Source organism: Manis pentadactyla, chromosome 2 (genome assembly GCF_030020395.1).
Source record: "Manis pentadactyla isolate mManPen7 chromosome 2, mManPen7.hap1, whole genome shotgun sequence".
Taxonomy (NCBI): domain Eukaryota; kingdom Metazoa; phylum Chordata; class Mammalia; order Pholidota; family Manidae; genus Manis; species Manis pentadactyla.
In genome coordinates this window covers 157,343,731-157,357,720 of record NC_080020.1, presented here as the reverse complement: position 1 = coordinate 157,357,720, position 13,990 = coordinate 157,343,731, and the positions used below count along the sequence as shown (strand labels likewise).

At 38.6% G+C, this 13,990-nt stretch overlaps 1 protein-coding gene across 7 annotated transcripts in view; it reads left to right on the top strand.

Moving 5' to 3' along the window:
• The window catches only part of ANAPC1 (anaphase promoting complex subunit 1), a 119,161-nt gene that overhangs the window by 25,400 nt on the left and 79,771 nt on the right, over nucleotides 1-13,990 (top strand). For 6 of the 7 annotated variants that reach the window (XM_057496998.1, XM_057496997.1, XM_057496995.1 and 3 more), the window contains one exon: nucleotides 914-1,101. In XM_057496998.1, the coding sequence (XP_057352981.1) occupies nucleotides 914-1,101 (188 nt within the window). Of the gene's footprint in view, nucleotides 1-913; nucleotides 1,102-1,688; nucleotides 1,820-13,990 lie in introns of all 7 variants that reach the window. The other variant, XM_057496999.1, reaches the window with a different exon arrangement.

Genomic DNA, 13,990 nt, shown 5'->3' with positions numbered 1-13,990 from the left:
AAATAGAAAAAAAAATAAAAATCTTACTCGCTCACAGTCAAATAGAAGTTGCATAGTTCATGCACATGTTTCTGTACTTACAAAGCATTCCTCAGCTCCTCAGGCAGTATCTCGTTTACACCTATTTTGGAGTCAACCTTGACAAACTTGATTATTTGATTTTCTAACTATTCCACTTGATTTCAGCCTTTGCTGTGTGTGCATGTGCACACACAGAAAATTGATGAGGCAAAGGTATGCTGCTGAGGGTGGGTATGGTGACACTGACAGTGGGGAGTGAAGTAAAGAATCCTCTAAAAAGGAGATGAGACCACAGAACATTGCAGTTTAAGATAGCATGGTGAAATAATTTAGAAACTGAATGCTGTCAGAAATAATTAAAAGTTAAAAAGCTTTGGTTAACAGGAATGTTAAGAATGTCTTTTAATGCTGGTTAATTGAGCATTGCTAGTTGAGGTTACATGTAATGAATATTGTATACTTAAGTATTTAAACAGTATTTCATATATATTTATTCATGTAACAGTTGTGTTTTTGATGGATGGAATGACCTTTAACTCATTTTCCAAACTAGGATGTTTTTGAGAGTGAAATGGGGAGCTCTTAATAATTGCTGGGGCAGAAGATGTAAATCATTTCTGTCTCAGGTTAACTGGATCATTTGGCTACTTCATTTTTGTTCCAAAATAAATGATCGACAAGCTGCCAAGACCTCTTGTGGCCTGTTGAATTCAGTAGTTGGTTTAAGTTTCAACTGATTGCCGAGGTAATGTCTGCATCCCATTGGCTCTTTAATGACAGGTCTCTTTTCAGAGTAATTGGTCTTATACAATAGTAGGCAAAAAAACTTATCAAAAGGGGAAAAGAAATGCATGCATGGGAAACATACTAAATTAATATTTGCTTTTAATAGTCCAAACATGTTTGCAAGCAATTAAGTTTATCCTGCCAAAAGAAATAGCCGTTCAGATGCTTGTCAAGTGGTACAGTGTCCACAGTGCTCCGGGAGGACCCAGTTACCACTCAGAGTGGAATCTATTTGTGATTTGCCTCATGAACATGATGGGTTATAACACAGACCGCTTAGCATGGACCCGAAATGTAAGTATATATGATTGTTTTTCTTTCTTAGTTATTCTATTGTCATCAATATAATGTTTGCATAACTTGTAGTACAATATTCAGAGTAACAGATCAATTTACTAAAAGGCATGTATCTTCCTCAACAGAATGGCATGATACTAAGGCTGTTGTAATTTATATATTGTAGGTTAAATATCACTGAATATTTAATAACTTTTACTACTACTATAATTATTGAGTTTTTTAACAATGTAATGCATGTTTGACTGTTATTTCTCATTTCATCTTCGTGAAATGACTGCAAGTTATGCTAGGACTAGTAGTAATAGTCTTGACTTTATTAATGAAGAAAGTGAATCATAAAGTCACCACAGAGTGGAGGTTTGCTCAAAACTAGGCCTGGACTGTGTTTTCAGATATGTGGCTTAGTGTTTTTCTGGAGCCCAGACTCTTGTTTTTTTCACACATACATTGCTTGGTCTGGCAGGAGGGAAGTTTGATTTAAGGGGGATTTAAAGTGTTTTAGTTTAAGTACCTACTCTGTTAATGATACAAAGCTGTACCCATCATCCCCTCCTTAGAAGCTTTGTATGGGCCCTCAACAGGTTATTCATGCCATCAGCAGAGTAGTGTCTTCAGTATTGGGGATTTCCTTTTGGCTTTGGAGATCACAGGCAGGCCAACCTTGCCTGGGTCACTCTGAAGAAACCACTCTAGAACAATTACCTTTGTCCAGGTGACTTATTTGTACCTGTTTGTACATTTTAGGGGTGTGTATGTGTGTTTATGTGAGGCATCATTTTAATTTTTTTATTAAAAAACTTTTATTGAAGAATAGTTGATAAAACATTATATTGGTTTCAGGTGTTGTACAACATAGTGATGCAACAGTTAAGTACATTTTAGTCTTAATGCCAGCAAGTACATTTAGGAAGTCATTTTTCTTCATTATGAAAGTATACATGCTTACTGAGGAACATTTGGAAAATGGAGGATTTATGAAGAAGAAAATATACTCAGAGATCATCATTCTGTCCATTTTTGGTATATCTCTTAGATAAACATGGTGTCAATGAAAAGTTCCCTTATCATTAAAAATTCTTCAGAAAAACCCCTCAATATATTATCCTTATAATAGGCTACCATGTGGTTTTATCATAATTAACCAATAGCTAATAATTGAACATTGTTGAGCCATTTTTTTTTACTATGAGTAATTTGCAGACATTCTTTTGCACACAAATCTTTATATCTCTAGTCATTTCCCAAGAATTGAACCTTAAAAGAGGGGTTACTAGGTCAAATAATGTCCAAGAAAGTGTTGTCCAATTGATACTCTCACTAACATTATTTGAAATTGACCATTTCACCTCATTGCTTGATTATTTGTGGTGTGATGAACCTTTGTCAACTTAGAAATTTTATCTTAATTTTGTGTAAGTGGAAGTGGTTTTTTTGCAGTTCTCATTGGTCATTTAAAGTTCTTATTTTTTTACTTGGATTTCATGTCCTTGCCTATGTTTCATCCCTTCTTCTCCCATCAGCCAAAGTAGTCCCTCTAATAAAGTCAGCTCAGCTCACTCCTAAGGCTCCTGCTTAGAGTGAAAGCCAAAGGCCTCCAAGGCACCACGTGACCCAGCCCTCTCCTGCCTCTCACTCATCCCTGCCCTGCTCTCGTTGTTACCCACCACACAGGTTTCCGTTCTGTTCCCTGCACACGCTAAGCAAGTTCCTGCCTCAGGGTCTTTGCATTTGCTGTCTTCTCTGGAGAAAATGTCTTACCCCAGCCAAGACAAGCTTCGGTCTGTTTCAGATGTCACTTCGGTGTGGCTTGCCCTGTCCATTCTATGTAAAATTATGTGTAACCCCCAGTCCCCTTAATTTTTATCCCCTTTATCTGTTTTATTTTTCTCTTAGCACTGATTAAATATAATATGCTACATATTTTACTTGTTTCTGTCTGTCTTCCTCCCATTAGAATATAAGTTCTCTGTAGGCAGGGATTTTGTTTTTGTTCACTACTATTATCTCTAGTACTTACAGTAGTGCCTGGCATAGATGGATGCTCAGTCACTGTTAAACGAATGCCCTTTCCCACTTTAATGAGATACTATTTTTGAGAATTTGTGTCTGTTGTAGCATGTGAAAGAATTATACTGTGCAATTTCCTTGAGAAGAATCTTACTGGGAAAATAGGGTCAATTTTCTTCTAGACAACTGCATGGAAGCTACCTCATTCTAGATTTTTCCCTTATAAAAATTGAGCCCTATAGAAACTGAGGATTTCTACAGTATGAATAAGTCCACTTCAGCTTTTTGTATTTTTTGTGTTACTGTGCTGTGGAACTTGCGGATGAATGTGGATCATTGTGCTCCATTCTCCACCAGAGAACTAGTGTCCACTCCTGTTTCCATGTTTTGGAGAAGACTGAGCACCCAGCATCTGTTCTTTCATAAAGAAAGGGCATGGCTCTCTGACTTATTTATTGCATGATAGCCCTGCAGGAAGGAATAAGGAAATCAGTTCTGAGGTCTAGTTGCTTTGACATTTATTTATATGAGTGCTTAGTTACATGCTTGCTGTCTTTTTTCTTCACATCAAAGCTCAGGATGAAATGGTCCTCAAAGTCAAATAGTTTTCATTTTGCTTTGTTCAGATTTGTCCTCTTTTTTGTTTTATTTAAATAATGAGGTGGAGAGTAGGGAGTACAAAATTTCTGCCAGTGACATTAACAATGGATTTAAATGATTTATGGCATTTTTTTGGATGTCCTTAATTTACTGATGTGTTAATGAAAACAGTGGACCAGATGATGTTTTCTTTGAGTTCTTACATTCTATGAATGACTACATCCAGGGTTAACTTTTGGGGTGCTCATATTATTATTAGATAGATACTGGGCCCTTGCTGTGGGCCAGGCATGCTGCTCAGATGTGCATTAGGCAAGACAGTTCTCTCATGGAACTGACTGTTTCAGGGGAAGACAGACAAGTTTATTATTTATATCCAAGTTACAATAGATCAAGGTCAGAGATCTGTATATCAGGGTTGGCTAACCTATAAAATATTAAAATAATGAAAATAAGCAGATCCATTTATACCAAAAAGAGGCATCCATATCAGGTAGTTTCTGCTGTCTTTACCTAACTCTATGTCTTCCAATCTGGGGGTTATTATTTCTCACTGTGGGACTTAGACTGTGTGTGTGCACATGCCATATTTTGGTCTAAGTTTTAGGTAAGATAGCCACCAGAAATGAATCTGTTGCTTTGATTTGTGTCATTTTTGTTTTTTGATATTACTGTTTGTGAGTTGGGCTGTATTTTATTTGAATGCGTCTCAAGAAAAATCTCATCAGTTTTAAAAACTATTCAGTTTTATTTTTAAATGTTCAGTTTTAAAAATTACTTTATTGCTATCTATATTTAGTTTTTATATATAAATCAATTTTCAAATGAATGGATTGATTGATAAATATGCAAGTTTTTATAGCATAGGAAAATAGCCATTGCCATTTTTTTAATGTTTTTATTAAATTTTGGTATCATTAATCCACAATTACATGAGCAACATTACGGTTATTAGACTCCCCCCATCATCAAGTCCCCACCACATACCCCATTGCAGTCACTGTCCATCAGCTTAGTAAGATGCTATAGAATCACTACTTGTCTTCTCTGTGTTGTACAGCCCTCCCCCGTGCCACCCCCCTCCGACATTATGTCTGCTAATTGTAATGCCCCTTTTTCCCCCTTATTCCTCCCTTCCCACCCATCCTCCCCAGTCCCTTTCCCTTTGGAAACTGTTGGTCCATTCTTGGGTTCTATGAGTCTGCTGCTGTTTTGTTCCTTCAGTTTTTTTCTTTGTTCTTATACTCCACAGATGAGTGAAATCATTTGATACTTGTCTTTTGCTGCCTGGCTTATTTCACTGAGCATAATACCCTCTAGCTCCATCCATGTTGTTGCAAATGGTAGGATTTGTTTTCTTCTTACGGCTGAATAGTATTCCATTGTGTATATGTACCACATCTTTATCCATTCATCTACTGATGGACACATAGGTTGCTTCCATTTCTTGGCTTTTGTAAATAGTGCTGCGATAAACATAAGAGTGCAAATGTCTTTTTCAAATTGAGTGCCTGCATTCTTAGGGTAAATTCCTAGAAGTGGAATTCCTGGGTCCAATGGTATTTCTATTTTTAGTTTTTTGAGGAACTTCCATACTGCTTTCCACAATGGTTGAACTAATTTACATTCCCACCAGCAGTGTAGAAGGGTTCCCCTTTCTCCATGTCCTCGCTAACATTTATTGTTGTTTGTCTTTTGGATGGTGACCACCGTAACTGGTGTGACGTGATCTCTCATTGTGTTTTTTTTTTTTTTTGAGAGGGCATCTCTCATATTTATTGATCAAATGGTTGTTAACAACAATAAAATTCTGTATAGGGTACTCAATGCGCAATCATTAATCAACCCCAAGCCTAATTCTCAACAGTCTCCAATCTTCTGAAGCATAACGAACAAGTTCTTACATGGTGAACAAATTCTTACATAGTGAATAAGTTCTTACATGGTGAACAGTGCAAGGGCAGTCATCACAGAAACTTTCGGTTTTGATCACGCATTATGAACTATAAACAATCAGGTCAAATATGAATATTCGTTTGATTTTTATACTTGATTTATATGTGAATCCCACATTTCTCCCTTATTATTATTATTATTATTATTTTTAATAAAATGCTGAAGCGGTAGGTAGATGCAAGATACAGGTAAAAAATATAGTTTAGTGCTGTAAGAGGGCAAATGTAGATGATCAGGTGTGTGCCTATAGACTAAGTATTAATCCAAGCTAGACAAGGGCAACAAAACATCCACGGATGCATAAGATTTCTCTGAAAACAGGGGGGGTGAGGTTCTAAGCCTCACCTCTGTTGATCCCCAATTTCTCACCTGATGGCCCCCCTGCGACTGTGCCTGTCTTAGGTTGTTCCTACCTTGAGGAATCTTACCCGTCTCTGGCTAACCAGTCATCTTCCGGGGCCATACAGGGAAATGTAAAGTTGGTAAGTGAGAGAGAAGCAATATTGTTTGAAAAGGTTAGCTTTTTACTTCTTTGCAGATTTATGCCCTGTGGCTTCTATGCCCAGCATTTGTCTTGAGGTATCTTTACCACGTGGAAGAATTATGATACTCGGTAATTTCGATATGAGGCACGAATTCTACTTAAGGGTTGTAATTAGGAAGGAAGAAGAAAAGCTATAGAAGTTGCAGACAGAAGAAAACATGGGAAGATTGATTATTTCTTTGACATATCTTCTTGTAGAGTAACATAAACATGTATAGGTTTTAAACTACTAATTAAATTGCGTACACACATTAACATAATAGGAATACAGCTACATAACCAAAGCAGACCTACAATTACCAGCTATCTCCAGTGAAACCAAAAAAACCACTTAGGCACCCTAGGCATTTGTGAAAACTTATCAATGATATGATGGATATTGTCTAACTGAATTTGAATAGTTTGAGAAAAATCAGACAAATTAAAACAACACATTCCTGGGAACTGTTCACATCCCATATGTTCTTTTAACAGTAGATAGTCTATAGTCGCAAGATTTTGGAGCGCCGCAACTTGCACTTCTCCTAATTCTTGGTTGAGTTCCGACAGTATAGATTCAGTCAAATTTGTTGTTTTACTGTATGCACAGGCCAGCTTAGATACCTCCTTCTTCATTCCAATGGCAAGTCCAGGAACCGGTGGGATGAATGCAGCTACAACTGCAACAGTGCCAGGATCTTTGTTGCAGTTTTTTGATGTTCATCTTCTGGAATGACTGTTCCAGAGAATGTTGATGTTGGAGGTTCTTCTTCATATCGTATCTTCATTCGTTTTCTGGGTAGCCAAATTAGGCTTTGATCCTCTGTATAAACACAAACAAACCCTTTGCCCACACTTTGATGTGCCCTTTATACCATTGTGAAGAACTTATTGGAGATCACCACACAGGAACTGCTTTTGTTTTTTTTAAGACAAAGGAATATTATCAGAAACATGTATTTCCATAGCTGATCATCTGACACCCTTTAAATGATCAAAATTAAGGATATTTAGAGCATGCTTTAATCGTTGATTTACATTTAGTTTTATCCTATCAGGGAGTAATCCCCCTTTTCTTTCTTTTTTTTTGTTATAATTAATCTACAATTACATGAACAATATTATGTTTACTAGGCTCTCCCCTATACCAGGTCCCCCCCCAAACCCTTTACAGTCACTGTCCATCAGCATAGCAAAATGTTGTAGAATCACTACTTGTCTTCTCTGTGTTGTACAGCCCTCCCCTTTCTCCCACCCCCCCGTTATGCATGCTAATCATAACACCCCCTTTCTTCTTCCCCCACCTTATCACTCCCTATCCACCCATCCTCCCCAGTCCCTTTCCCTTTGGTACCTGTTAGTCCATTGTTCGGTTCTGTGATTCTGCTGCTGTTTTGTTCCTTAAGTTTTTCCTTTGTTCTTAGATTCCACAGATGAGTGAAATCATTTGGTAGTTCTCTTTCTCCGCTTGGCTTATTTCACTGAGCATAATACCCTCTAGCTCCATCCATGTTGTTGCAAATGGTAGGATTTCTCTTCTTCTTATGGCTGAGTAATATTCCATTGTGAATATGTACCACATCTTCTTTATCCATTCATCTACTGATGGACACTTAGGTTGCTTCCCGTTCTTGGCTATTGTAAATAGTGCTGCGATAAACATAGGGGTGCATCTGTCTTTTTCAAACTTGAGTGCTGCGTTCTTAGGGTAAATTCCTAGGAGTGGAATTCCTGGGTCAAATGGTAAGTCTATTTTGAGCATTTTGAGGAACCTCCATACTGCTTTCCACAATGGTTGAACTAATTTACATTCCCACCAGCAGTGTAGGAGGGTTCCCCTTTCTCCACAGCCTCGCCAACATTTGTTGTTGTTTGACTTTTGGATGGTAGCCACCCTTACTGGTGTGAGATGATACCTCATTGTGGTTTTAATTTGCATTTCTCTGATAATTAGCGATGTGGAGCATCTTTTCATGAGTCTGTTGGCATCTGTATTTCTTTTTTGGAGAATTGTCTGTTCAGTTCCTCTGCCCATTTTTTAATTGGATTATTTGTTTTCTGTTTGTTGAGGTGTGTGAGCTCTTCTTATATTCTGGACGTCAAGCCTTTATCGGATCTGTCATTTACAAATATATTCTCCCATACTGTAGGGTAACTTTTTGTTCTATTGATGGTGTCTTTTGCTGTACAGAAGCTTTTCAGCTTAATATAGTCCCACTTGTTCATTTTTGCTGTTGTTTTCCTTGCCCGGGGAGATATGTTCAAGAAGAGGTCACTCATGTTTATGTCTAAGAGGTTTTTGCCTATGTTTTTTTCTAAGAGTTTTATCGTTTCATGACTTACATTCAGGTCTTTGATCCATTTTGAATTTACTTTTGTGTATGGGGTTGGACAATGATCCAGTTTCATTCTCCTACATGTAGCTGTCCAGTTTTGCCAGCACCATCTGTTGAAGAGACTATCATTTTGCCATTGTATGTCCATGGCTCCTTTATCAAATATTAGTTGACCATATATGTCTGGGTTAATGTCTGGAGTCTCTACTCTGTTCCACTGGTCTGTGGCTCTGTTCTTGTGCCAGTACCAAATTGTCTTGATTACTATGGCTTTGTAGTAGAGCTTGAGGTTGGGGAGTGAGATCCCCCCTACTTTATTCTTCTTTCTCAGGATTGCTTTGGCTATTCGGGGTCTTTGGAGTTTCCATATGAATTTTTGAACTATTTGTTCCAGTTCGTTGAAGAATGTTGCTGGTAATTTGATAGGGATTGCATCAAATCTGTATATTGCTTTGGGCAGGATGGCCATTTTGACGATATTAATTCTTCCTAGCCACGAGCTTGGGATGAGTCTCCATTTGTTAGTGTCCCCTTTCATTTCTCTTAAGAGTGACTTGTAGTTTTCAGGGTATAGGTCTTTCACTTCTTTGGTTAGGTTTATTCCTAGGTATTTTATTCTTTTTGATGCAATTGTGAATGGAGTTGTTTTCCTGATTTCTCTTTCTGTTGGTTCATTGTTAGTATACAGGAAAGCCACAGATTTCTGTGTGTTAATTTTGTATCCTGCAACTTTGCTGTATTCTGATATCAGTTCTAGTAGTTTTGGAGTGGAGTCTTTAGGGTTTTTTATGTACAATATCATGTCATCTGCAAATAGTGACAGTTTAACTTCTTTACCAATCTGGATTCCTTGTATTTCTTTGTTTTGTCTGATTACTGTGGCCAGGACCTCCAGTACTATGTTAAGTAACAGTGGAGAGAGTGGGCATCCCTGTGTAGTTCCCGATCTCAGAGGAAAAGCTTTCAGCTTCTTGCTGTTCGGTATAATGTTGGCTGTGGGTTTATCATATATGGCCTTTGTTATGTTGAGGTACTTGCCCTCTATACCCATTTTTCTGAGAGTTTTTATCATGAATGGATGTTGAATTTTGTGAAATGCTTTTTCAGCATCTATGGAGATGATCATGTGGTTTTTGTCTTTCTTTTTGTTGATGTTGTGGATGATGTTGATGGATTTTCGAATGTTGTACCATCCTTGCATCCCTGGGATGAATCCCACTTGGTCATGGTGTATGATCCTTTTGATATGTTTTTGAATTCGGTTTCCTAATATTTATTGAGTTTTTTTGCATCTACGTTCATCAGGGATATTGGTCTGTAATTTTCTTTTTTGGTGCGGTCTTTGTCTGGTTTTGGTATTAGGGTGATGTTGGATTCATAGAATGAGTTTGGAAGTATTCTCTCCACTTCTATTTTTTGGAAAAGTTTAAGGAATATGGGTATTATATCTTCTCTGTATGTCTGATAAAATTCCGAGGTAAATCCATCTGGCCTGGGTGTTTTTTTCTTGGGTAGTTTTTTGATTACTGCTTCAATTTCGTTGCTGGTAATTGGACTGTTTAGATTTTCTGTTTCTTTCTGGGTCAGTCTTAGAAGGTTGTATTTTTCTAGGAAGTTGTCCATTTCTCCTGTTTCCCAGCTTGTTAGCATATAGGTTTTCATAGTATTCTCTAATAATTCTTTGTATTTCTGTGTGGTCCATCGTGATTTTTCGTGTCTCGTTTCTGATACTGTTGATTTGTATTGACTCTCTTTTCCTGTTAATAAATCTGACTAGAGGCTTATATATTTTGTTTATTTTCTTGAAGAACCAGCTCTTGGTTTCATTGATTTTTGCTATTGTTTTGTTCTTCTCAATTTTATTTATTTCTTCTCTTATCTTTATTATGTCCCTCCTTCTGCTGACCTTAGGCCTCATTTGTTCTTCTTTTTCCAATTTCAATAATTGTGACATTAGACCATTCATTTGGGATTGTTCTCCCTTTTAAAAATATGCTTGGATTGCTATATATTTTCCTCTTAAGACTGCTTTTGCTGTGTCCCACAGAAGTTGAGGCTTTATGGTGTTGTTCTCGTTTGTTTCCATATATTGCTGGATCTCCATTTTGATTTGGTCATTGATCCATTGATTATTTAGGAGCGTGTTGTTAAGCCTCCATGTGTTTGTGAGCCTTTTTGCTTTCTTTGTACAGTTTATTTCTAGTTTTATGCCTTTGTGGTCTAAAAAGTTGGTTTGTAGGATTTCAGTCTTTTGGAAGTTACTGAGGCTCTTTTTGTGGCCTAGTGTGTGGTCTATTCTGGAGAATGTTCCATGTGCACTTGAGAAGAATGTGTATACTGTTGCTTTTGGATGTAGAGTTCTGTAGATGTCTATTAGGTCCATCTGCTCTACTGTGTTGTTCATTGCTTCCGTGTCCTTACTTTAGTTCTGTTTGTATTTGTTTCACATATGCTGGTGCTCCTGTGTTGGTTGCAAATATATTTAGAATGGTTATATCCTCTTGTTGGACTGAGCCCCTTATCATTATATAGTGTCCTTCCTTATCTCTTGTTACTTTCTTTGTTTTGAAGTCTATTTTGTCTGATATTAGTACTGCAACCCCTGCTTTCTTCTTGCTGTTGTTTGCCTGAAATATGTTTTTCCATCCCTTGACTTTTAGTCTGTACATGTCTTTGGGTTTGAGGTGAGTTTCTTGTAAGCAGCATATAGATGGGTCTTGCTTTTTTATCCATTCTGTTACTCTGTGTCTTTTGATTGGTGCATTCAACCCATTAACATTTAGGGTGACTATTGAAAGATATGTACTTATTGCCATTGCAGGCTTTAAATTCGTGGTTACCAAAGGTTCAAGGTTAGCCTCTTTAGTATCTTACTGCCTAACTTAGCTCGCTTATTGAGCTGTTATATACACTGTCTGGAGATTCTTTTCTTCTCTCCCTTCTTGTTCCTCCTCCTCGATTCTTCATATGTTGGGTGTTTTGTGCTGTGCTCTTTCTAGGAGTGCTCCCATCTAGAGCAGTCCCTGTAAGATGTCCTGTAGAGGTGGTTTGTGGAAAGCAAATTCCCTCAGCTTTTGTTTGTCTGGGAATTGTTTAATCCCACCATCATATTTGAATGACAGTCGTGCTGTATACAGTATCCTTGGTTCACGGCCCTTCTGTTTCATTGCATTAAATATATCATGCCATTCTCTCCTGGCCTGTAGGGTTTCTGTCGAGAAGTCTGATGTTAGCCTGATGGGTTTTCCTTTATAGGTGACCTTTTTCTGTCCAGCTGCCTTTAAAACTCTTTCCTTGTCCTTGATCTTTGTCATTTTAATTATTATGTGTCTTGTTGTTGTCCTCCTTGGATCCTTTCTGTTGGGGGTTCTGTGTATTTCCGTGGTCTGTTTGATTATTTCCTCCCCCCGGTTTGGGGATGTTTTCAGCAATTATTTCTTCCAAGATACTTTCCATCCCTTTTCCTCTCTCTTCTTCTTCTGATACCCCTATAATACAGAGTATGTTCCTTTTGGATTGGTCACACAGTTCTCTTAATATTGTTTCATTCCTGGAGATCCTTTTATCTCTCTCTGTGTCAGCTTCTATGCGTTCCTGTTCTCTGGTTTCAATTCCATCAATGGCCTCTTGCATCCTATCCATTCTGCTTATAAACCCTTCCAGAGTTTGTTTCATTTCTGCGATCTCCTTTCTGGCATCTGTGATCTCCCTCCGGACTTTATCCCATTTCTCTTGCGTATTTCTCTGCATCTCTGTCAGCATGTTTATGATTCTTATTTTGAATTCTTTTTCAGGAAGACTGGTTAGGTCTGTCTCCTTCTCTGGTGTTGTCTCTGTGATCTTTGTGTGCCTGTAGCTTTGCCTTTTCATGGTGATAGGAATAGTTTGCAGAGCTGGGACGAGTGACGGCTGGAAGTACTTCCCTTCTTGTTGGTTTGTGGCCCTCCTCTCCTGGGAGAACAGCGACCTCTAGTGGCTTGTGCTGGGCCGCTGCTCACAGACAGGGTTTCTGCTTCCTGCCCGGCTGCTATGGAGTTTACCTCCGCTGTTGCTGTGGGTGTGGTGGAGTCGCGTTGGAGGGGAAGCGGCTAGGAGGCTATTTATCTCTGTAAGGGGCGTCTCTGCTCCCTGCAGCCGAGGGGATTATGGTGCCCAGAGATCCCCGGATTCTGTACCTCTAGATTAAGTGTCCTGCCCTGCCCCTTTAAGACTTCCAAAAGGAACCCGCCAAAAGAAAACGACAACACCCCCCAAGAAAAAAAAAATTTAAAAATTCAAAAATTAAAATAAATAAATAAATAAATAAATAAAAAATGGCCACTTGTTTTTCTTTATTCTCCGGCGCCAGCCTCAGGCGTCTGCTCACCGTTTCCCTTGTATTGGGGTCCGTATCCCGTAAGACTTCCAAAAAGCGTTCGCCATGACAAAATAGCAAAAAAAAAAAAAAAAATGGTGCTCGCTTTTCTTATGTCCTCCCGCGCCAGACCTCCGGTACGCGCTCACTGTTCTTTCTGCCCTGTTTCCCTAGTATCCAGAGCCCCCCACGCACGCACTGTGTCTGCGCTCTGGCCCGGATGGCTGGGGCTGGGTGTTCAGCAGTCCTGGGCTCCGTCTCCCTCCCGCTCTGCCTGCTCTTCTCCCGCCGGGAGCTGGGGGGAGGGACGCTCGGGTTCCGCGGGGCCGGGGCTTGTATCTTACCCCCTTTATGAGGCACTGGGTTCTCGCAGGTGTGGATGTGATCTGGATGTTGTCCTGTGTCCTCTGGTCTTTATCCTAGGAAGAGTTGTCTTTGTTATATTTTCATAGATATATGTGGTTTTGGGAGGAGATTTCTGCTGCTCTACTCATGCCACCATCTTGGCTCCCTCAGCCCCACTTGTTCATTTTTTCTTTTGTTTTCCTTACCTGGGGAGCTATGTTCATGAAGAAGTTGCTCATTTTTATGTCGAAGAGATTTTTGCTTATGTTTTTTCTAAGAGTTTTATGGTTTTATGACTTAGGTTTAGTTCTTTGATCCATTTTGAATTTACTTTTGTGTATGGGTTTAGACAATGAGCCAGTTTCATTCTCTTACATGTAGCTGTCCAGTTTTGCCAACACGCCATTGCCATTTATATAGTTTAGATTGATTAGTTGTAGTTTGGTGCCTGCATGAAGTAGAAGGGTGGCAAACTTTATGCCAGAGGCAATTGAATAAAAAAGAGCTTTCAGAAAAATTTTTTTGTTAATTGAAGTATAGTTGACGTACAGTATTGCTTTTCTGTAACTGTATTAGTTAGGATAGGCTAACCCTTATAACAGAAAGTCCTTAAAACATATAATGGCTCACATACAGTAAAACTACATGGCTTGCTCATATAACAGTAGTTAGCAGTTAAATAGGCTGCACAGTTATTAGAAACCCAGGCATATGGAGCATCTGTCGTCTTCAACATGAGGCTTCAGAGATTGTCTTTGCTAC